The 22,347-nt window shown below is 51.4% G+C and overlaps 1 protein-coding gene across 1 annotated transcript in view; it reads left to right on the forward strand.

Moving 5' to 3' along the window:
- The window catches only part of eif2ak3 (eukaryotic translation initiation factor 2-alpha kinase 3), a 71,397-nt gene extending 49,566 nt beyond the window's left edge, over positions 1–21,831 (forward strand). Inside the window, exons 11-17 of the mRNA XM_042325049.1 lie at positions 523–645; positions 732–878; positions 3,081–3,894; positions 4,339–4,512; positions 10,955–11,056; positions 11,180–11,242; positions 18,684–21,831. Coding sequence (XP_042180983.1) covers positions 523–645; positions 732–878; positions 3,081–3,894; positions 4,339–4,512; positions 10,955–11,056; positions 11,180–11,242; positions 18,684–18,869 — 1,609 coding nt within the window. The 3' untranslated portion in view covers positions 18,870–21,831. The remainder of the gene's footprint in view (positions 1–522; positions 646–731; positions 879–3,080; positions 3,895–4,338; positions 4,513–10,954; positions 11,057–11,179; positions 11,243–18,683) is intronic.
- The last annotated feature ends 516 nt before the right edge of the window (positions 21,832–22,347 follow it).

Genomic DNA, 22,347 nt, shown 5'->3' on the forward strand with positions numbered 1-22,347 from the left:
TATAGTAGCTGATAGCCCCCCAGTATTGATACTGTATAGTAGCTGATAGCCCCCCTGTATAGTAGCTGATAGCCCCCCAGTATTGATACTGTATTGATACTGTATAGTAGCTGATAGCCCCCCAGTATTGATACTGTATAGTAGCTGAAAGCCCCCCCCCAGTATTGATACTGTATTGATACTGTATAGTAGCTGATAGCCCCCCCCAGTATTGATACTGTATTGATACTGTATAGTAGCTGATAGCCCCCCAGTATCTACCACTCTCTGGGAAGAGAAGCAGCTGATTTGGGATCATATGCATTTCCACTGTACTTGTACATGTGGAACTAAAACTTGAAAATGTATGAACGGTGGTTGCCTGTGGCACGGGGCATATGGACAGCTTACCCCCCCACCCCATTCATCTCAAGTGACATTAACCACATGGACCACTTTGTTCATACGTTTGTCAGCAAGAGCAAGGGTCAAATCTCTGTGTCCATTCGACAATAGAGTCCTCATCTTCTGTCTGTCTCCCAGGTACCTGACAGACTTTGAGCCGGTACAGTGTCTGGGTCGAGGAGGGTTTGGTGTCGTGTTTGAGGCTCGGAACCAGGTGGACGACTGCAACTATGCTATCAAGAGGATCCGCCTTCCCAACAGGTAACGGGCTTCAGCATGGTTACAAACGAAGTACCTGTGTTTACTAAACCCGCTAGCCTGTGTATTGACCAGCTCTTACCCAACAGAGAGCTGGCCAGGGAGAAGGTGATGAGAGAGGTGAAGGCTCTGGCCAAGCTGGAACACCCAGGGATCATCCGTTACTTCAACGCCTGGCAGGAGAGCCCTCCAGAGGGCTGGCAGGAGGGACAGGACCAGCGCTGGCTGGAGGAGAGGTAGGAACCATAATGATGTTACACCAGGTAGGAACTATTACAGTGTAACACCAGGCAGGAGAGCCCCCCCCCCCAGGCCTGGCTGGGGGAACTTTTGTCAGAAGTGGACAGCTATTAATTGAGCGAGAGTCACAGCTACAGTTGAAGTCAGAAGTGTACATACACTTAGGTTGGAGTCATTAAAACTCGTTTTTCAACCATTCCACAAATGTGTTGTTAACAGACTATAGTTTTGGCAAGTCGGTTAGGACATCTACTTTCTGCATGACACAAGTAATGTTTCCAACAATTGTTTACAGACAGATTATTTCACTTATAATTCACTGTATCACAATTCAAGTGGGTCAGAAGTTTACATACACTAAGTTGACTGTGCCTTTAAACAGCTTGGAAAATTCAAGAAAATGATGTCATGGCTTTAGAAGCTTCCGATAGGCTAATTGACATCATTTGAGTCAATTAAAGGTGTACCTGTGGATGTATTTGAAGGCCTACCTTCAACCTCAGTGCCTCTTTGCTTGACATCATGGGAACATCTAAAGAAATCAGCCAGGACCTCTGAAAATAAATTGTAGACCTCCACAAGTCTGGTTCATCCTTGGGAGCAATTTCCAAAAGCCTGAAGGTACCATGTTCATCTGTACAAACAGTACGCAAGTATAAACCACATGGGACCACGCAGCCGCCATATCGCTCAGGAAGGAAACGCGTTCTGTCTCCTAGAGATTAACGTACTTTGGTTCGAAAAGTGTGAATCAATCCCAGAACAACAGCAAAGGACCTTGTGAAGATGCTGGAGGAAACAGGTACAAAAGTATCTATATCCACAGTAAAACAAGTCCTATATCGACATAACCTGAAAGGCAGCTCAGCAAGGAAGAAGCCACTGCTCCAAAACTGCCATAAAAAAGCCAGACTACGGTTTGCAACTGCACATGGGAACAAAGATCGGAATTTTTGGATAAATGTCCTCTGGTCTGAACAAAAATAGAACTGTTTGGCCATAATGACCACCGTTATGTTTGGAGGAAAAAGGGGGAGGCTTGCAAGCTGAAGAACACCATCCCAACCGTGAAGCACAGGGGTGGCAGCATCATGTTGTGGGGGTGCTTTGCTGCAGGAGGGACTGGTGCACTTCACAAAATAGATGGCATCATGAGGATGGAAAATGATGTGGATATATTGAAGCAACATCTCAAGACATCAGTCAGGAAGTTAAAGCTTTGTCGCAAATGGGTCTTCTAAATGAACAATGACCCCAAGCATACTTCCAAAGTTGTGGCAAAATGGCTTAAGGACAACAAAGACAAGGTATTGGAGTGGCCATCACAAAGCCCTGACCTCAATCTTATAGAAAATGTGTGGGCAGATCTGAAAAAGCGTGTGCGAGCAAGGAGGCCTTACAAACCTGTCTCAGTTACACCAGCTCTGCCAGGAGGAATGGGACAAAATTCACCCAACTTATTGTGGGAAGCTTGTGGAAGGCTACCCAAAACTTTTGACCCAAGTTAAACAATTTAAAGGCAATGCTACCAAATACTAACTGAGTGTATGTAAACGTCTGACCCACTGGGAATGTGATGAAAGATATAAAAGCTGAAATCAATCATATTCTGACATTTCACATTCTTAAAATAAAGTGGTGATCCTAACTGACCCAAGACAGGGAATTTTTACTAGGATTAAATGTCAGGAATTGTGAAAAACTGGGTTTCAATGTATTGGGCTAAGGTGTAAACTGGGTTTCAATGTATTGGGCTGAGGTGTAAACTGAGTTTCAATGTATTGGGCTGAGGTGTAAACTGAGTTTCAATGTATTGGGCTGAGGTGTAAACTGAGTTTCAATGTATTGGGCTAAGGTGTAAACTGAGTTTCAATGTATTGGGCTGAGGTGTAAACTGAGTTTCAATGTATTGGGCTAAGGTGTAAACTGAGTTTCAATGTATTGGGCTAAGGTGTAAACTGAGTTTCAATGTATTGGGCTGAGGTGTAAACTGAGTTTCAATGTATTGGGCTGAGGTGTAAACTGGGTTTCAATGTATTGGGCTGAGGTGTAAGTAAACCTCAGACTAGAAACTGTATGTTTCTAGAACCCATTGATCCTTGTCTCCATCTTGTTTAATGATGGTTGAAGCCATTTCCGTTCCTGAAATGTATGAAGTAGGGTGATGGCGATCGTAATATTCCTCTCCTCTCTCTCAGCACTACCGACTGGCCACTGAGCTCCCCCGACCACATGGAGGTGCTGTCTGTCAAAGTGCCCATCTCGTCTGTCTCCAGCCCTGTGAGATCTGCGTCTGGGCTGGGCGGGGCCTTCATGACTGACCACGACCAATCCATGCTCTCCAGATCCGCAGGCGGGGCCATGGGATTTGGCTGTGGGGCTATGGACTTCAGAGTTGGGACTGACATCCCCTTCCCCCTGCTGATTGGTCAGGACAGTATGATGTCAGAGCTGGACAGCCAACCAGACGCAGAGGCCTCGACTTCAGACACTCCCCACTCCTTTGAGCTATGCCCCCCCCGCGGCCCCAGCGACTGCACCTCGTCTTCCTTTGACATCGTGTTCGAGGACTCGGGCTGCGACCGTGACGCCGACCCTGACCCTGAGGTCATGATCCCCTCAGAAGCCTCCGGATTGGCCAGTACCCCGCTCACTGAGAAGGCTAGCTCCTCCTCCTCCCACACCAGAAGAACCGACCCTTTCCCCGTACCCGTCCCACCCTCCTCCCCCTCCATCCCTCCCTCCTCCTCTCCTCCACGCCCCACCTCGCTCTCCCTCTGCCTGGCCCCAAGCCCCTCCCGGACCCTCCCAACTCTGCGGCCCCAACCCTCTCCTAAAGTCTACCTGTACATTCAGATGCAGCTGTGTCGTAAAGACACCTTGAAGGATTGGATGTCTCAGAGATGTCTGCCTGAACACAGGGAACATTCTCAGTGTCTGGGCATATTTCTGCAGATCTCTGAAGCCGTTCACTTCCTCCACAGCAAGGGCCTGATGCACAGAGACCTCAAGGTGAGGACATCGACACAGATACATACACACACAGGAATGAAGACACATGCACAGACAGATGGGCACCCACCCACACAATCCCCAGCCCTACCTTCACCAGTATCTAACAATTCTCTCTCTCCTCTCTCATCCTTCTTTCTCCTCTCTCCCTCTCCTCTCTCCTCCTTCCCTCTCTCCTCTCTCCTCCTTCCCTCTCTCCTTCCCTTTCTCCTCTCTCCCTCTCCTCTCTTCTCTCCTCTTTCCTCCTCTCTCCTCTCTCTTCCTTCCCTTTCTCCTCTCTCCCTCTCCTCTCTCCTCCTTCCCTCTCTCCTCCTTCCCTCTCTCCTTCTCCCTCTCCTCTCTTCTCTCCTCTTTCCTCCTCTCTCTTCCTTCCCTCTCTCCTCTCTCCCCCTCATCTTCTCCTTCTCTCTCCTCTCTCTCCCTCCTCCCTCCTCGCTCCTCCAGCCCTCCAATATCTTCTTCACAGTAGATGATGTAGTGAAGGTTGGAGACTTTGGTCTCGTGACAGCCATGGACCAGGAAGAGGATGAGGATGATTCAGGGCCCCTAACTCCCATGCCCAGCTACGCCCGTCACACTGGACAAGTCGGCACCAAACTATACATGAGCCCAGAGCAGGTAAGACCGACCAGACACTACATGACCAACAGTATGTGGACACCTGCTCGTCGAGCATCTCATTCCAAAATCATGGGCATTAATATGGAGTTGGTCCCCCTTTGCTGCTATAACAGCCTCCACTCTTCTGGGAAGGCTTTCCACTAGATGTTGGAACATTGCTGCTATAACAGCCTCCACTCTTCTGGGAAGGCTTTCCACTAGATGTTGGAACATTGCTGCTATAACAGCCTCCACTCTTCTGGGAAGGCTTTCCACTAGATGTTGGAACATTGCTGCTATAACAGCCTCCACTCTTCTGGGAAGGCTTTCCACTAGATGTTGGAACATTGCTACTATAACAGCCTCCACTCTTCTGGGAAGGCTTTCCACTAGATGTTGGAACATTGCTGCAGGGACTTGCTTCCATTCAGCCACAAGAGCATTAGTGAGGTCGGGTACTGATGTTGGGCGAGTAGGCCTGGCTCGCAGTCTGCGTTACAATTCATCCCAAAGGTGTTCGATCGGGTTGAGGTCAGAGCTCTGTGCAGGCCAGTCTTGTTCTTCCACACTGATCTCGACAAACATTTCTGTATGGACCTCACTTTGTGAATGGGGGCATTGTCAAGCTGAAACATGAAAGGGCCTTCTCCAAACTGTTGCCACAATGTTGGAAGCACAGAATATTCTAGAATGTCATTGTATGCTGTAGCGTTATGATAGCGTCCCTTCACTGGAACTAAGGGGCCAAGGCCGAACCATGAAAAACATCCCCAGACCATTATTCCTCCTCCACCAAACTTTACAGTTGGCATTATGTATTGGGGTAGGTAGCGTTCTCCTGGCATCCACCAAACCCAGATTTGTCCGTCGGACTGCCAGATGGTGAAGTGTGATTCATCACTCCAGAGAACGTGTTTCCACTGCTCCAGAGTCCAATGCTCTGCTATGAAAACTTATTTACATAAGTATTCAGAACCTTCGCTATGAAGCTTGAAATTGAGCTCAGGTGCATCCTGTTTCAATTGATCATCCTTGAGATGTTTCAACAAATTGATTGGAGTCCACCTGTGGTAAATTCAATTGATTGGACATGATTTGGAAAGGCACACACCTATCTAAACTCAGCAAAAAAAGAAACGTCCTCTCACTGTCAACTGCGTTTATTTTCAGTAAACTTAAATGTGTATGAACATAGCATTCAACTACTGAGACATAAACTGAACAAGTTCCACAGAAATGTGACTAACAGAAATGGAACAATGTGTCCTGAACAAAGGAGGGGGGGGGGGTCAAAATCAAAAGTATCAGTCAGTATCTGGTGTGGCCACCAGCTGCATTAAGTACTGCAGTGCATCTCCTCCTCATGGACTGCACCAGATTGGCCAGTTCTTGCTGTGAGATGTTACCCCACTCTTCCACCAAGGCACCTGGATGTTCCCGGACATTTCTGGGGGGAATGGCCCTAGCCCTCACCCTCCGATCCAACAGGTCCCAGACGTGCTCAATGGGATTGAGATCTGGGCTCTTCGCTGGCCATGGCAGAACACTGACATTCCTGTCATGCAGAAAATCACACACAGAAGGAGCAGTATGGCTGGTGGCATTGTCATGCTGGAGGGTCATGTCAGGATGAGCCTGCAGGAAGGGTACCACATGTGGGTGGATGATGTCTTCCCTGTAACGCACAACATTGAGATTGCCTGCAATGACAACAAGCTCAGTCCGATGATGCTGTGACACACCGCCCCAGACCATGACGGACCCTCCACCTCCAAATCGATCCCGCTCCAGAGTACAGGCCTCACTGTAACGCTCATTACTTCGACGATAAACGCGTATCCGACCATCACTCCTGGTGAGACAAAACCACGACTTGTCAGTGAAGAGCACTTTTTGCCAGTCCTGTCTGGTCCAGCGACGGTGGGTTTGTTCCCATAGGCGACGTTGTTGCCGGTGATGTCTGGTGAGGACCTGCCTTACAACAGGCCTACAAGCCCTCAGTCCAGCCTCTCTCAGCCTATTCAGGACAGTCTGATCACTGATGGAGGGATTGTGCATTCCTGGTGTAACTCGGGCAGTTGTTGTTGCCATCCTGTACCTCTTCCGCAGGTGTGATGTTTGGATGTACCGATCTTGTGCAGGTGTTGTTACATGTGGTCTGCCGCTGTGAGGACGATCAGCTGTCCGTCCTGTCTCCCTGTAGTGCTGTCTTAGGCGTCTCACAGTACGGACATTGCAATTTATTGCCCTGGCCACATCTGCAGTCCTCATGCCTCCTTGCAGCATGCCTAAGGGACGTTCACGCAGATGAGCAGGGACCCTGGGCATCTTTCTTTTGGTGTTTTTCAGAGTCAGTAGAAAGGCCTCTTTAGTGTCCTCTAAGTTTTCATAACTGTGACCTTAATTGCCTACCGTCTGTAAGCTGTTAGTGTCTTATCGACCGTTCCACAGGTGCATGTTCATTAATTGTTCATGGTTCAATGAACAAGCATGGGAAACAGTGTTTAAACCCTTTACAATGAAGATCTGTGAAGTTATTTGGATTTTTACGAATTATCTTTGAAAGACAGGGTCCTGAAAAAGGGACATTTATTAGTTTATATATGGTCCCACTGTTGTCAGAGCAAAAACCAAGCCATGAAATCAAAGGAATTCTCCGTAGAGCTCCGAGACAGGATTGTGTCGAGGAACAGATCTGGGGAAGGGCACCAACACATTTCTGCAGCATTGAAGGTCCCCAACAACACAGTGGGCCTCCTCCATTCTTAAATGAAAGAAGTATGGAACCACCAAGACTCTTCCTAGAGCTGGCCGCCTGGCCAAACTGAACAATCAGGGGAGAAGGGCCTTGGTCAGTGAGGTGATCAAGAACCTGATAGTCATTCTGACAGAGCTCTAGAGTTCCTCTGTGGAGATGGTTATTCTTCTGGAAGGTTCTCCCATCTCTTCAGCACTCCACCAATCAGGCCTTTATGGTAGAGTGGCCAGACGGAAGCCACTCTTCAGTAAAAGGCACATGACAGCCGGCTTGGAGTTTACCATAAGGCACCTGAATGGTCTGATGAAATCAAGATTGAACTCTTTGGCCTGAATGCCAAGTGTCATGTCTGAAGGAAACCTGGCACCATCCCTACGGTGAATCATGGTGGTGCCAGCGTCATGCTGTGGGGATGTTTTTCAACGGCAGGGACTGAGAGATGAGTCATTATCGAGGGAAAGACGAATGGAGCAAAGTACAGAGTCAATGTGGAGGCTATATACAGGGGTTACCTGTACAGAGTCAATGTGGAGGCTATATACAGGGGGTACCGGTACAGAGTCAATGTGGAGACTATATACAGGGGGTAAATAGTCTGGTAGCTGTTTGATTAGATGTTCAGGAGTCTTATGGCTTGGGGGTAGAAGCTGTTTAGAAAGCCTCTTGGTCGTAGACTTGGCACTCCGGTACCGCTTGCCGTGTGGTAGTAGAGAGAACAGTCTATGACAAGGGTGACTGGAGTCTTTGTCAATTTTTAGGGCCTTCCTCTGACACCGCCTGGTATAGAGGTCCTGGATGGCAGGAAGCTTGGGACCAGTGATGTACTGGACTGTATGCACTACCATCTGTAGTGCCTTGAGGTCGGACGCCGAGTAGCTGCCATACCAGGCAGTGATGCAACCCGTCAGGATGCTCTCGATGGTGCAGCTGTAAACCCTTTTGAAGATCTGAGGACCCATGACAAATCTTTTCAATCTCCTGATGGGGGAATAGGTTTTGTTGTGCCCTCATCACGACTGTCTTGGTATGTTTGGGCCATGACAGTTCATTGGTGATGGAACTTGAAGCTCTCAACCTGCTCCACTACAGCCCCGTCGATGAGAATGGGGGCGTGCTCGATCCTCCTTTTCCTGTAGTCCACAATCATCTCCTTTGTCTTGATCACGTTGAGGGAAAGGAGGTTGTCCTGGCACCACACGGCCAGGTTTCTGACCTCCCCATAGATTGTCTCATCGTTGTCGGTGTTGTGTCATCGGAAAACCTAATGATGGTATTGGAGTCGTGCCTGGCCGTGCAGTCATGAGTGTACAGGGAGTACATGAAGGAACTGAGCATGCACCCCTGAGGGGCCCCCGGGTTGAGGATCAGCCTGGCGGATGTGTTGTCACCCTGTCCTGCTTAATTCTGGTTCACCCTGTCCTGGTTAATCCTGGTTCACCCTGTCCTGGTTCATCCTGTCCTGGTTCATCCTGGTTCACCCTGTCATGGTTCATCCTGTCCTGGTTCACCCTGTCCTGGTTCACCCTGGTCTGGTTAAACTTGGTTCACCCTGTCCTGGTTCATCCTGTTTCGTCCTGGTTAATCCTGTCCTGGTTAATCCTTGTTCACCCTGTCCTGGTTAATCCTGGTTCACCCTGTCCTGGTTAATCCTGGTTCACCCTGTCCTGGTTAATCCAGGTTCACCCTGTCCTGGTTAATCCTGGTTCACCCTGTTCTGGTTAATCCTGGTTCACCCTGTCCTGGTTCATCCTGTCCTGGTTCATCCTGGTTCACCCTGTCCTGGTTCACCCTGTCCTGGTTCACCCTGTCCTGGTTCATCCTGTCCTGGTTCATCCTGGTTCACCCTGGTCTGGTTAAACTTGGTTCACCCTGTTCTGGTTCACCCTGTCCTGGTTCACCCTGTCCTGGTTCACCCTGTCCTGGTTCATCCTGGTTCACCCTGTCCTGGTTCATCCTGGTTCACCCTGTCCTGGTTCATCCTGTCCTGGTTCATTCTGGTTCACCCTGTCCTGGTTCATCCTGGTTCACCCTGTCCTGGTTAATCCTGGTTCACCCTGTCCTGGTTAATCCTGGTTCATCCTGTCCTGGTTAATCCTGTCCTGGTTCATCCTGGTTGACCCTGTCCTGGTTTACCCTGTCCTGGTTCATCCTCGTTCACCCTGTCCTGGTTCATCCTGTCCTGGTTCATCCTGGTTCACCCTGGTCTGGTTAAACTTGGTTCACCCTGTTCTGGTTCACCCTGTTCTGGTTCACCCTGTTCTGGTTCACCCTGTCCTGGTTCACCCTGTCCTGGTTCATCCTGGTTCACCCTGTCCTGGTTCATCCTGGTTCACCCTGTCCTGGTTCATCCTGTCCTGGTTCATTCTGGTTCACCCTGTCCTGGTTCATTCTGGTTCACCCTGTCCTGGTTCATTCTGGTTCACCCTGTCCTGGTTCATCCTGGTTCACCCTGTCCTGGTTCATCCTGGTTCATCCTGTCCTGGTTAATCCTGTCCTGGTTCATCCTGGTTGACCCTGTCCTGGTTTACCCTGTCCTGGTTCATCCTCGTTCACCCTGTCCTGGTTCACCCTGGTTCACCCTGTCCTGGTTCATCCGGGTTCACTCTGTCCTGGTTCATCCTGGTTCACCCTGTCCTGGTTCATCCTGTCCCTGTTCATCATGGTTCACCCTGTCCTGGTTCATCCTGGTTCACCCTGTCCTGGTTCATCCTGGTTCACTCTGTCCTGGTCACCCTGTCCTGGTTCATGCTGTCCTGGTTCACCCTGGTCTGGTTAAACTTGGTTCACCCTGTCCTGGTTCATCCTGACCTGGTTCATCATGTCCTGGTTCATCCTGGTTCCCCATGGTCTGGTTAAACTTGGTTCACCCTGTCCTGGTTCATCATGTCCTGGTTCACCCTGGTCTGATTAAACTTGGTTCACCCTGTCCTGGTTCATCCTGGTTCATCATGTCCTGGTTCATCCTGGTTCACCCTGTCCTGGTTCACCCTGTCCTGGTTCATCCTGTCCCTGTTCATCCTGGTTCACTCTGTCCTGGTTCACCCTGTCCTGGTTCATGCTGTCCTGGTTCATCCTGTCCTGGTTCATCATGTCCTGGTTCACCCTGGTCTGGTTAAACTTGGTTCACCCTGTCCTGGTTCACCCTGTCCTGGTTCATCATGTCCTGGTTCATCCTGGTTCACCATGGTCTGGTTAAACTTGGTTCACCCTGTCCTGGTTCATCCTGGTTCATCATGTCCTGGTTCACCCTGTCCTGGTTCATCCTGTCCCGGTTCATCCTTGTTCACCCTGTCCTGGTTCATCCTGTCCCGGTTCATCCTTGTTCACCCCGTCCTGGTTAATTCTGGTTCACCCTGTCCTGGTTCATCCTGGTTCACCCTGTCCTGGTTAATCCTGGTTCACCCTGTCCTGGTTCACCCTGGTCTGGTTAAACTTGGTTCACCCTGTCCTGGTACCCCCTGTCCTGGTTCATGTAATAGATATTTTAGACTGGTAAATTGTCTGTCTGGTAACTCCTCCTGTTAAACTCCTCCTGTTAGAGCTGTCTAATAGAGATGTAACCAAGATGTCTATCCGTGTCTTAACCTTTACTCTCACAAAGTAGATATCTACTCTCTTGTTACCCTGAACTGTGTAGTCTTCTAGATTAGAGATGGTTATCTATCTAACTGTAACCATAACCTTGCTCTCTCTCCTCTCCAGTTGTCTGGTGACTTGTACTCTCACAAAGTGGATATCTACTCTCTGGGTCTGATCCTGTTTGAGCTGCTCTGTCCTTTCAGGACACAGATGGAGAGGGTCAGGGTGAGTACCATACAATGGTGAATAGTACGAAATAAAAACTCACCGGGGTGAATAGTACTATATATAAACTCACCAGGGTGAATAGTACTACAGTATTGTCCATGATACCATGTTTATCTCCAGACTCTGACTGAAGTCCGAGGGCTGCAGTTTCCTGCTGTCTTCTCCAAGAACAACGTCCAGGAGGTAAGTAGTGTATATCTGCTCTCTGTCTGGCGCCTCCTACTGTCTCTGCTGGCTCTCTGGCGCCTCCTACTGTCTCTGCTGTCTCTCTGGCGCCTCCTACTGCCCCTGCTGTCTGTCTGGCGCCTCCTACTGTCTCTGCTGGCTCTCTGGTGCCTCCTACTGTCTCTGCTCTCTGTATGGCGTCTCCTACTGTCTCTGCTGGCTCTCTGCGTCTCCTACTGTCTCTGCTGGCTCTCTGGCGTCTCCTACTGTCTCTGCTGTCTCTCTGGCGCCTCCTACTGCCTCTGCTGTCTGTCTGGCGCCTCCTACTGTCTCTGCTGGCTCTCTGGCGCCTCCTACTGTCTCTGCTGGCTCTCTGGCGCCTCCTACTGTCTCTGCTGTCTCTCTGGCGCCTCCTACTGTCTCTGCTGTCTCTGGCGCCTCCTACTGTCTCTGCTGGCTCTCTGGTGCACCCTGTCTCTGGTGCTCTCTGTCTGGCGCCTACTGTCTCTGCTCTCTGTCTGGCGCCTCCTACCTCTGCTGTCTGTCTGCCTGGCTCTCTGGCGCCTCCTACTGTCTCTGCTGTCTGTCTGGCGCCTCCTACTGTCTCTGCTGTCTCTCTTGCGCCTCCTACTGTCTCTGCTGTCTGTCTGGCACCTCCTGCTGGCTCTCTGGTGCCTCCTACTGTCTCTGCTGGCTCTCTGGCGCCTCCTACTGTCTCTGCTGTCTGTCTGGCACCTCCTGCTTGCTCTCTGGTGCCTCCTACTGTCTCTGCTGGCTCTCTGGTGCACCCTGTCTCTGGTGCTCTCTGTCTGGCGCCTACTGTCTCTGCTCTCTGTCTGGCGCCTCCTACCCTCTCTGCTGGCTCTCTGGCGCCTCCTACTGTCTCTGCTGTCTGTCTGGCGCCTCCTACTGTCTCTGCTGTCTCTCTTGCGCCTCCTACTGTCTCTGCTGTCTGTCTGGCACCTCCTGCTGTCTCTCTGGCGCCTACTGCTGTCTCTGCTGGCTCTCTGGCGCCTCCTACTGTCTTTGCTGTCTATCTGGCACCACCTGCTGTCTCTCTGGCGCCTCCTACTGTCTCTGCTGTCTGTCTGATGCCTCCTACTGTCTCTGCTCTCTGTCTGACACCTCCTACCCTCTCTGCTGGCTCTCTGTCTGACACCTCCTACCCTCTCTGCTGGCTCTCTATCTGACGCCTCCTACTGTCTCTGCTCCCTGTCTGACGTCTCCTACTGTCTCTGCTCTCTGTTGGACACCTCCTACTGTCTCTGCTGGCTCTCTGTCTGACGCCTCCTACTGTCTCTGCTGGCTCTCCGGCACCTCCTTCTGTCTCTGCTCTCTGTCTGACGTCTCCTACTGTCTCTGCTCTCTGTCTGACGCCTCCTACTGTCTCTGCTCTCTGTCTGACACCTCCTACTGTCTCTGCTCTCTGTCTGACGTCCCCTACTGTCTCTGCTCTCTGTCTGACACCTCCTACCCTCTCTGCTGGCTCTGTCTGACGCCTCCTACTGTCTCTGCTGGCTCTCTGGCGCCTCCTACTGTCTCTGCTCTCTGTCTGGCGCCTCCTACTGTCTCTGCTGGCTCTCTGGCGCCTCCTACTGTCTATGCTGTCTCTCTGGCGCCTCCTACTGTCCCTGCTGGCTCTCTGGCGCCTCCTACTGTCTCTGCTGTCTGTCTGGCACCTCCTGCTGGCTCTCTGGTGCCTCCTACTGTCTCTGCTGGCTCTCTGGTGCACCCTGTCTCTGGTGCTCTCTGTCTGGCGCCTACTGTCTCTGCTCTCTGTCTGGCGCCTCCTACTGTCTCTGCTGGCTCTCTGGCGCCTCCTACGGTCTCTGCTCTCTGTCTGACGTCCCCTACTGTCTCTGCACTCTGTCTGACACATCCTACCCTCTCTGCTGGCTCTGTCTGGCGCCTCCTACTGTCTCTCTGGTGCCTCCTACTGTCTCTGCTGGCTCTCTGGTGCCTCCTACTGTCTCTGCTCTCTGTATGGCGCCTCCTACTGTCTCTGCTGGCTCTCTGGCGTCTCCTACTGTCTCTGCTGGCTCTCTGGCGCCTCCTACTGTCTCTGCTGGCTCTCTGGCGCCTACTACTGTCTCTGCTGGCTCTCTGGCTCCTCCTACTGTCTCTGCTGGCTCTCTGGTGCCTCCTACTGTCTCTGCTGGCTCTCTGGCGCTTCCTACTGTCTCTGCTGGCTCTCTGGCGCCTCCTACTGTCTCTGCTGGCTCTCTGGCACCTCCTACTATCTCTGCTGGCTCTCTGGCGCCTCCTACTGTCTCTGCTGGCTCTCTGGCACCTCCTACTATCTCTGCTGGCTCTCTGGCACCTCCTACTGTCTCTGCTGGCTCTCTGGCACCTCCTACTGTCTCTGCTGGCTCTCTGGCACCTCCTACTGTCTCTGCTGGCTCTCTTGCACCTCCTACTGTCTTTGCTGGCTCTGGCGCCTCCTACTGTCTCTGCTGGCTCTCTGGCACCTCCTACTGTCTCTGCTGGCTCTCTGGCGCCTCCTACTGTCTCTGCTGGCTCTCTGGCTCCTCCTACTGTCTCTGCTGGCTCTCTGGCACCTCCTACTGTCTCTGCTGGCTCTCTGGCACCTCCTACTGTCTCTGCTGGCTCTCTGGCGCCTCCTACTGTCTCTGCTGGCTCTCTGGCACCTCCTGCTGTCTCTGCTCTCTGTCTGACTCCTACTGTCTTTGCTGGCTCTCTGGCGCCTCCTACTGTCTCTGCTGGCTCTCTGGCGCCTCCTACTGTCTCTGCTGGCTCTCTGGCACCTCCTGCTGTCTCTGCTCTCTGTTTGACGCCTCCTACTGTCTCTGCTGGCTCTCTGGCACCTCCTGCTGTCTCTGCTCTCTGTCTTACTCTCCTACTGTCTCTGCTGGCTCTCTGACACCTCCTGCTGTCTCTGCTCTCTGTCTCTGTCTCTGCTGGCTCTCTGGCACCTCCTACTGTCTCTGCTGGCTCTCTGGCGCCTCCTACTGTCTCTGCTGGCTCTCTGGCGCCTCCTACTGTCTCTGCTGGCTCTCTGGCGCCTCCTACTGTCTCTGCTGGCTCTCTGGCGCCTCCTACTGTCTCTGCTGGCTCTCTGGCGCCTCCTACTGTCTCTGCTGGCTCTCTGGCGCCTCCTACTGCCCCTGCTGTCTGTCTGGCGCCTCCTACTGTCTCTGCTGGCTCTCTGGTGCCTCCTACTGTCTCTGCTCTCTGTATGGCGCCTCCTACTGTCTCTGCTGTCTCTCTGGCGCCTCCTACTGCCTCTGCTGTCTGTCTGACGTCCCCTACTGTCTCTGCACTCTGTCTGACACATCCTACCCTCTCTGCTGGCTCTGTCTGGCGCCTCCTACTGTCTCTCTGGTGCCTCCTACTGTCTCTGCTGGCTCTCTGGTGCCTCCTACTGTCTCTGCTCTCTGTATGGCGCCTCCTACTGTCTCTGCTGGCTCTCTGGCGTCTCCTACTGTCTCTGCTGGCTCTCTGGCGCCTCCTACTGTCTCTGCTGGCTCTCTGGCGCCTACTACTGTCTCTGCTGGCTCTCTGGCTCCTCCTACTGTCTCTGCTGGCTCTCTGGTGCCTCCTCCTGTCTCTGCTGGCTCTCTGGCGCCTCCTACTGTCTCTGCTGGCTCTCTGGCGCCTCCTACTGTCTCTGCTGGCTCTCTGGCGCTTCCTACTGTCTCTGCTGGCTCTCTGGCGCCTCCTACTGTCTCTGCTGGCTCTCTGGCACCTCCTACTATCTCTGCTGGCTCTCTGGCGCCTCCTACTGTCTCTGCTGGCTCTCTGGCACCTCCTACTATCTCTGCTGGCTCTCTGGCACCTCCTACTGTCTCTGCTGGCTCTCTGGCACCTCCTACTGTCTCTGCTGGCTCTCTGGCACCTCCTACTGTCTCTGCTGGCTCTCTTGCACCTCCTACTGTCTTTGCTGGCTCTGGCGCCTCCTACTGTCTCTGCTGGCTCTCTGGCACCTCCTACTGTCTCTGCTGGCTCTCTGGCGCCTCCTACTGTCTCTGCTGGCTCTCTGGCTCCTCCTACTGTCTCTGCTGGCTCTCTGGCACCTCCTACTGTCTCTGCTGGCTCTCTGGCACCTCCTGCTGTCTCTGCTCTCTGTCTGACTCCTACTGTCTTTGCTGGCTCTCTGGCGCCTCCTACTGTCTCTGCTGGCTCTCTGGCGCCTCCTACTGTCTCTGCTGGCTCTCTGGCACCTCCTGCTGTCTCTGCTCTCTGTTTGACGCCTCCTACTGTCTCTGCTGGCTCTCTGGCACCTCCTGCTGTCTCTGCTCTCTGTCTTACTCCTCCTACTGTCTCTGCTGGCTCTCTGACACCTCCTGCTGTCTCTGCTCTCTGTCTGACGCCTCCTACTGTCTCTGCTGGCTCTCTGGCACCTCCTACTGTCTCTGCTGGCTCTCTGGCGCCTCCTACTGTCTCTGCTGGCTCTCTGGCGCCTCCTACTGTCTCTGCTGGCTCTCTGGCGCCTCCTACTGTCTCTGCTGGCTCTCTGGCGCCTCCTACTGTCTCTGCTGGCTCTCTGGCGCCTCCTACTGTCTCTGCTGGCTCTCTGGCGCCTCCTACTGCCCCTGCTGTCTGTCTGGCGCCTCCTACTGTCTCTGCTGGCTCTCTGGTGCCTCCTACTGTCTCTGCTCTCTGTATGGCGCCTCCTACTGTCTCTGCTGGCTCTCTGGCGTCTCCTACTGTCTCTGCTGTCTCTCTGGCGCCTCCTACTGCCTCTGCTGTCTGTCTGGCGCCTCCTACTGTCTCTGCTGGCTCTCTGGCGCCTCCTACTGTCTCTGCTGTCTCTCTGGCGCCTCCTACTGTCTCTGCTGGCTCTCTGGCGCCTCCTACTGTCTCTGCTGGCTCTCTGGTGCACCCTGTCTCTGGTGCTCTCTGTCTGGCGCCTACTGTCTCTGCTCTCTGTCTGGCGCCTCCTACCCTCTCTGCTGGCTCTCTGGCGCCTCCTACTGTCTCTGCTGTCTGTCTGGCGCCTCCTACTGTCTCTGCTGGCTCTCTTGCGCCTCCTACTGTCTCTGCTGTCTGTCTGGCACCTCCTGCTGGCTCTCTGGTGCCTCCTACTGTCTCTGCTGGCTCTCTGGCACCTCCTACTGCCTCTGCTGTCTGTCTGGCACCGCCTGCTGGCTCTCTGGCGCCTCCTACTGTCTCTGCTGGCTCTCTGGCGCCTCCTACTGTCTCTGCTGGCTCTCTGGCGCCTCCTACTGTCTCTGCTGGCTCTCTGGCGCCTCCTACTGTCTCTGCTGGCTCTCTGGCTCCTCCTACTGTCTCTGCTGGCTCTCTGGCACCTCCTACTGTCTCTGCTGGCTCTCTGGCAACTCCTACTGTCTCTGCTGGCTCTCTGGCACCTCCTACTGTCTCTGCTGGCTCTCTGGCACCTCCTACTGTCTCTGCTGGCTCTCTGGCACCTCCTGCTGTCTCTGCTCTCTGTCTGACTCCTCCTACTGTCTTTGCTGGCTCTCTGGCGCCTCCTACTGTCTCTGCTGGCTCTCTGGCGCCTCCTACTGTCTCTGCTGGCTCTCTGGCACCTCCTGCTGTCTCTGCTCTCTGTCTTACTCCTCCTACTGTCTCTGCTGGCTCTCTGACACCTCCTGCTGTCTCTGCTCTCTGTCTGACGCCTCCTACTGTCTCTGCTGGCTCTCTGGCACCTCCTACTGTCTCTGCTGGCTCTCTGGCGCCTCCTACTGTCTCTGCTGGCTCTCTGGCACCTCCTGCTGTCTCTGCTCTCCGTCTGATTCCTCCTACTGTCTCTGCTGGCTCTCTGACACCTCCTACTGTCTCTGCTGGCTCTCTGGCGCCTCCTACTGTCTCTGCTGGCTCTCTGGCACCTCCTGCTGTCTCTGCTCTCTGTCTGACTCCTCCTACTGTCTCTGCTGGCTCTCTGGCACCTCCTGCTGTCTCTGCTCTTTGGCTAACACCTCCTACTGTCTCTGCTGGCTCTCTGGCGCCTCCTACTGTCTCTGCTGGCTCTCTGGCGCCTCCTACTGTCTCTGCTGGCTCTCTGGCGCCTCCTACTGTCTCTGCTGGCTCTCTGGCACCTGCTACTGTCTCTGCTGGCTCTCTGACGCCTCCTACTGTCTCTGCTGGCTCTCTGATGCCTCCTAAGGTCTCTGCTGGCTCTCTGACTCCTCCTACTGCCTCTGCTGGCTCTCTGACTCCTCCTACTGTCTCTGCAGGCTCTCTGATGCCTCCTACTGTCTCTGCTGGCTCTCTGACTCCTCCCTACTGTCTCTGCTGTCTGTCTGACGCCTCCTGCTCGCTCTCTGGCACCTCCTACTGTCTCTGCTGGCTCTCTGGCACCTCCTACTGTCTCTTCTGGCTCTCTGACTCCTCCTACTGTCTCTGCTGGCTCTCTGACTCATCCTACTGTCTCTGCTGGCTCTCTGACTCCTCCTGCTGTCTCTGCTGGCTCTCTGGCACTTCCTCTCTCTCTGCTGGCTCTCTGACTCCTCCTACTGTCTCTGCTCTCTGTCTGACTCCTCCTACTGTCTCTGCTGGCTCTTTGGCGCCTCCTACTGTCTCTGCTGGCTCTCTGATGCCTCCTAAGGTCTCTGCAGGCTCTCTGACGCCTCCTACTGTCTCTGCTGGCTCTCTGACTCCTCCTACTGTCTCTGCTGTCTGTCTGGCGCCTCCAACTGTCTCTGCTGTCTGTCTGACGCCTCCTGCTCGCTCTCTGGCACCTCCTACTGTCTCTGCTGGCTCTCTGACTCCTCCTACTGTCTCTGCTGGCTCTCTGGCACCTCCTACTGTCTCTGCTGGCTCTCTGACTCCTCCTACTGTCTCTGCTGGCTCTCTGACTCATCCTACTGTCTCTGCTGGCTCTCTGACTCTCCTGCTGTCTCTGCTGGCTCTCTGGCACTTCCTACTGTCTCTGCTGGCTCTCTGACTCCTCCTACTGTCTCTGCTGTCTGTCTGACTCCTTCTACTGTCTCTGCTGGCTCTCTGACACCTCCTACTGTCTCTGCTGGCTCTGACTCTCCTACTGTCTCTGCTGGCTCTCTGACTCCTACTGTCTCTGCTGTCTGTCTGACTCCTCCTACTGTCTCTGCTGGCTCTCTGACTCCTCCTACTGTCTCTGCTGTCTGTCTGACTCCTCCTACTGTCTCTGCTGGCTCTCTGACTCCTCCTACTGTCTCTGCTGTCTGTCTGCTTCTATCTCCTACTGTCTCTGCTGTCTGTCTGACTCCTCCTACTGTCTCTGCTGGCTCTCTGGTGCCTCCTACTGTCTCTGCTGTCTGTCTGCTTCTATCTCCTTGTCCAAATGGAGAATTAAATAACAAAAACACTGTTACAAAGCTTGATACAATAATATCAATAATAATATCATAGATGGAACAAAATACAATCATGGCATGAAATGTGCTACTCTTAGGAAATGAATAAGTATTGTATCTGATCAGTTGGGTATGTTTTGATATTGATCAGATCGTAGTGTGTTTTGTCGTGTACCCTGATGTGTCTCTCCTGTGTACTCTAGCTGGGCATGGTCCGTAGCATGTTGTCCCTTAACCCGGCGGAGCGTCCTGAGGCTGCTGACATCACGGAGGAGCCTCTGTTTCAGGAACTGGAAGTTCCGTGTCGCCTGGCAGTCCGACAACGATCCCGGACATACAGCGCCTCGTCAGCCGGATGGCCTGCACGCACCTCTATAGCCTCTTCCTGAACACACACACACACCAACGCAACACACACACACGCAACACACAAGCAACACACACACACGCAACACACACACACGCACACACATGCCAGTCACCCCTGTTCCCCCATTCTCAGTCTAATGCCAGACAGAACCTCCTCCCTCTGACACACCACCAAAGAGACCCTGTTGGACATCTCTCTCACATCGTTCCTACAGTAACCCTACTACAGTAACCGTACTCTCACACAGTGTTTGTTCATTCAATCTCTCCCTCCTGCTGAGCCCTGCTGAACCCTGTACCTTATCAACCATATCTAGATGACACCTTGTTCTAACATGAACTGTCCTTAACAACTGGTAAACTAGTACTGAGAACTGGAGGCTGAGACAGACATGCCTGACTTGGGTGAAAAACCTTTTCCTGCTAGTTCTGTTTAAGATGATTTAAATGTATTGCTTTAGGCCTTAGTAGGTTTGTGAGGTGTTAACTGCCTTGGTGTTTGTGAATGCATCAGATATCTGACCTGCCTTGGACCAGGAGACCTGCTCTGCCCTTAATGAATGGTGCTGGGGAATGTTTCTACAGCATGATGGGGATTACAGGGCTAAGAATTCCTCAAGCTATCTTCTTTTCTTTTGTTGTAAATGTACAAAGTCAACTCTGTTTAAGTTGCTAGCCAGAGCAGGACAATGATTTTCCAAAATGTTCTCCCTGACAATTTTGTAAATAAGTAAACAAAAAAAATTCAAATGATTGTATGTTGTTAAAAGATGCGGTGTGGTCACACCTGTGTATATATACGGACTGAGACTGTAATACGGTTCCATTGCTTTGTAAATGGCACTGACAGAATGAAGCATTATGATATCTGATGAAGGGAGAGAGAGGATAGCTGCACTTGATCGCTAGCTGAATGTGATCTGGTCTCTTAAGCCCGGAGGATACTGTGTCATAGGTTCTTTCTATCTAAGAAATAGAAGGGAGAGTGGATGTATTTCTAAGTTAACTGTCACCTAGGGGCCAGATTCAGTCCGATCACGTCAGGTCCTCTCTGCACCTTTTAAAGACCATATTCCCATGTTTGCGTAGACCACATTCACGGAAAACGCTCCCTATGTTTTGTTTTTCCACCTTTTATTTAACCAGGTCGGCCAGTTGAGAACAGGTTCTCATTTACATGTTGTCATCTCATGTTGGCTTGATTACAACTGGCCTTTAAATGTCTATTGCTCGGTCTGTATTTCATTTAGAACAAGAATGAACTGATTCTAAGTTGAGGAGGACCTCCCAATAACATGTTGGACCTTTGATAAACACCATGTTTTCTCCTCTGGACAGGAGAGCAGTGCTTTAGAAAAGTCTGATCAAGTCCTTGTTACTCTTATCACTGATAATTGTAATGTACTATAATTATTGTTTTATCAATTGTACTTTTTCTAATGATTTTTGAAAGGCTTTTTTTCATATAATCCTGCAAGCTTTTTTGATTACTGTAAAGTTTTTGATTACTGTAAAGTTTTTGATTACTGTAAAGTTTTTGACTGAAGAAGCTGATAAATTTACAGCAGAGATCTGGTTCTGTTGAGTAGAGATGAGAGAGGAGAGTCTCCTGAGGTAGAGCTGGTTCTGTTGAGTAGAGATGAGAGAGGAGAGTCTCCTGAGGTAGAGCTGGTTCTGTTGAGTAGAGATGAGAGAGGAGAGTCTGCTGAGGTAGAGCTGGTTCTGTTGAGTAGAGATGAGAGAGGAGAGTCTGCTGAGGTAGAGCTGGTTCTGTTGAGTAGAGATGAGAGAGGAGAGTCTGCTGAGGTAGAGCTGGTTCTGTTGAGTAGAGATGAGAGAGGAGAGTCTACTGAGGTAGAGCTGGTTCTGTTGAGTAGAGATGAGAGAGGAGAGTCTGCTGAGGTAGAGCTGGTTCTGTTGAGTAGAGATGAGAGAGGAGAGTCTGCTGAGGTAGAGCTGGTTCTGTTGAGTAGAGATGAGAGAGGAGAGTCTGCTGAGGTAGAGCTGGTTCTGTTGAGTGGAGATGACAGAGAGTCTTCTGTTGAGTAGAGATGAGAGAGGAGAGTCTACTGAGGTTTGGTCAAAATAAAATCACTTATTTTTGATGTTTTTTTATAACCCAAACTGGGTTGAACCAATAAGGCTGAAACAACAGGGAGGGACCTTGCTGAACTTGTCCAATAAAAAAAACTCTGGTTTTCCATTGCAAAACGTTTTGCTACGGTGTGCACTAATGAATACACCCCTGGTTTAAATGTTCAGACTAGATCTTACAGTTTATAACCTTTTCCCTTTGACCTACTGTATCCGAGTCCCAGCAAAGAGGGTTGTTTTATTTGTATTCATGTTTTATGGACTATTATGAAGGAATTATCGTTCTTTGACTTTGCCTTCAAACTCTGAGAACAACTGCAGCAAGTACCTAAATTGTATTTCTGTCTGTCTGCAATCAAGAGTATCTAAGACCTTTAGATAATACTGTCATCTCTGCTTTTAGTTCTAGAAGTAGTGTTATAAATGACAACTATAGTTGAATTAGTTTATAAGATAGTTATCTAACGGATATTAAGTTTTTCTGTCTCCTTCTCTTCCTCCCTCCTCCTCTCTTCTTCTCTTCCTCCCTCCTCCTCTCTTCTTCTCTCCTCCCTCCTCCTCTCTTCTTCTCTCCTCCCTCCTCCTCTCTTCTCTTCTTCTCTCTTCTTTCCCTGGATGTCTGGTTCTGCACCTCTGACCTCTCCCTTGAACCCTAACCTTTGACCTGTAGTTAAATCTATCTGTCCATCTGATCTGGTAATGATGTAAATATGTTTATTTTGTTTTATTTATGTTTAATGCCGAAATCAATCAGTTTTGGGTTGGTGGTACATATATATATATATATATAAATATATGATGAATGCACTTCGTCCCATGAAGTGCATTGAAATATGGTGACTTCTTCCAAGTCTTACATTTAATAAACACTTCTATTACATTTGTAAAGTTTAGTGTGCTTTGGTGTGTTTTTGTTCCTGTGTGTGTGTGTGTGTTGGTCACTGTTTCAGACACCCTGAGCTGGCGGCCAGGCATCGGTCTCACACTGTGGGTACTTGCTACCCTCTCTCAGGTGAAGACCTGGAAGGCCAGACGTAACCTTCGTGGACATCTGTTGAGACCCTGGCCTCAGAACAGAGGACCTACCAGCTGTCATGAACAACAGAGAGCTATGGACTGTTGTCCAGCGCATTGTGGCACCATAAGCAAGTGGTCCAGTCATTAGGCTGTTTTCATGGTCCAGCCCTGAACCTTTTGATGGTCCAGCCCTGAACCTTTTGATGGTCCAGCCCTGAACCTTTTGATGGTCCAGCCCTGAACCTTTTGATGGTCCAGCCCTGAACCTTTTGATGGTCCAGCCCTGAACCTTTTGATGGTCCAGCCCTGAACCTTTTGATGGTCCAGCCCTGAACCTTTTGATGGTCCAGCCCTGAACCTTTTGATGGTCCAGCCCTGAACCTTTTG

This window comes from Oncorhynchus tshawytscha, linkage group LG08 (genome assembly GCF_018296145.1).
Source record: "Oncorhynchus tshawytscha isolate Ot180627B linkage group LG08, Otsh_v2.0, whole genome shotgun sequence".
Lineage (NCBI taxonomy): Eukaryota > Metazoa > Chordata > Actinopteri > Salmoniformes > Salmonidae > Oncorhynchus > Oncorhynchus tshawytscha.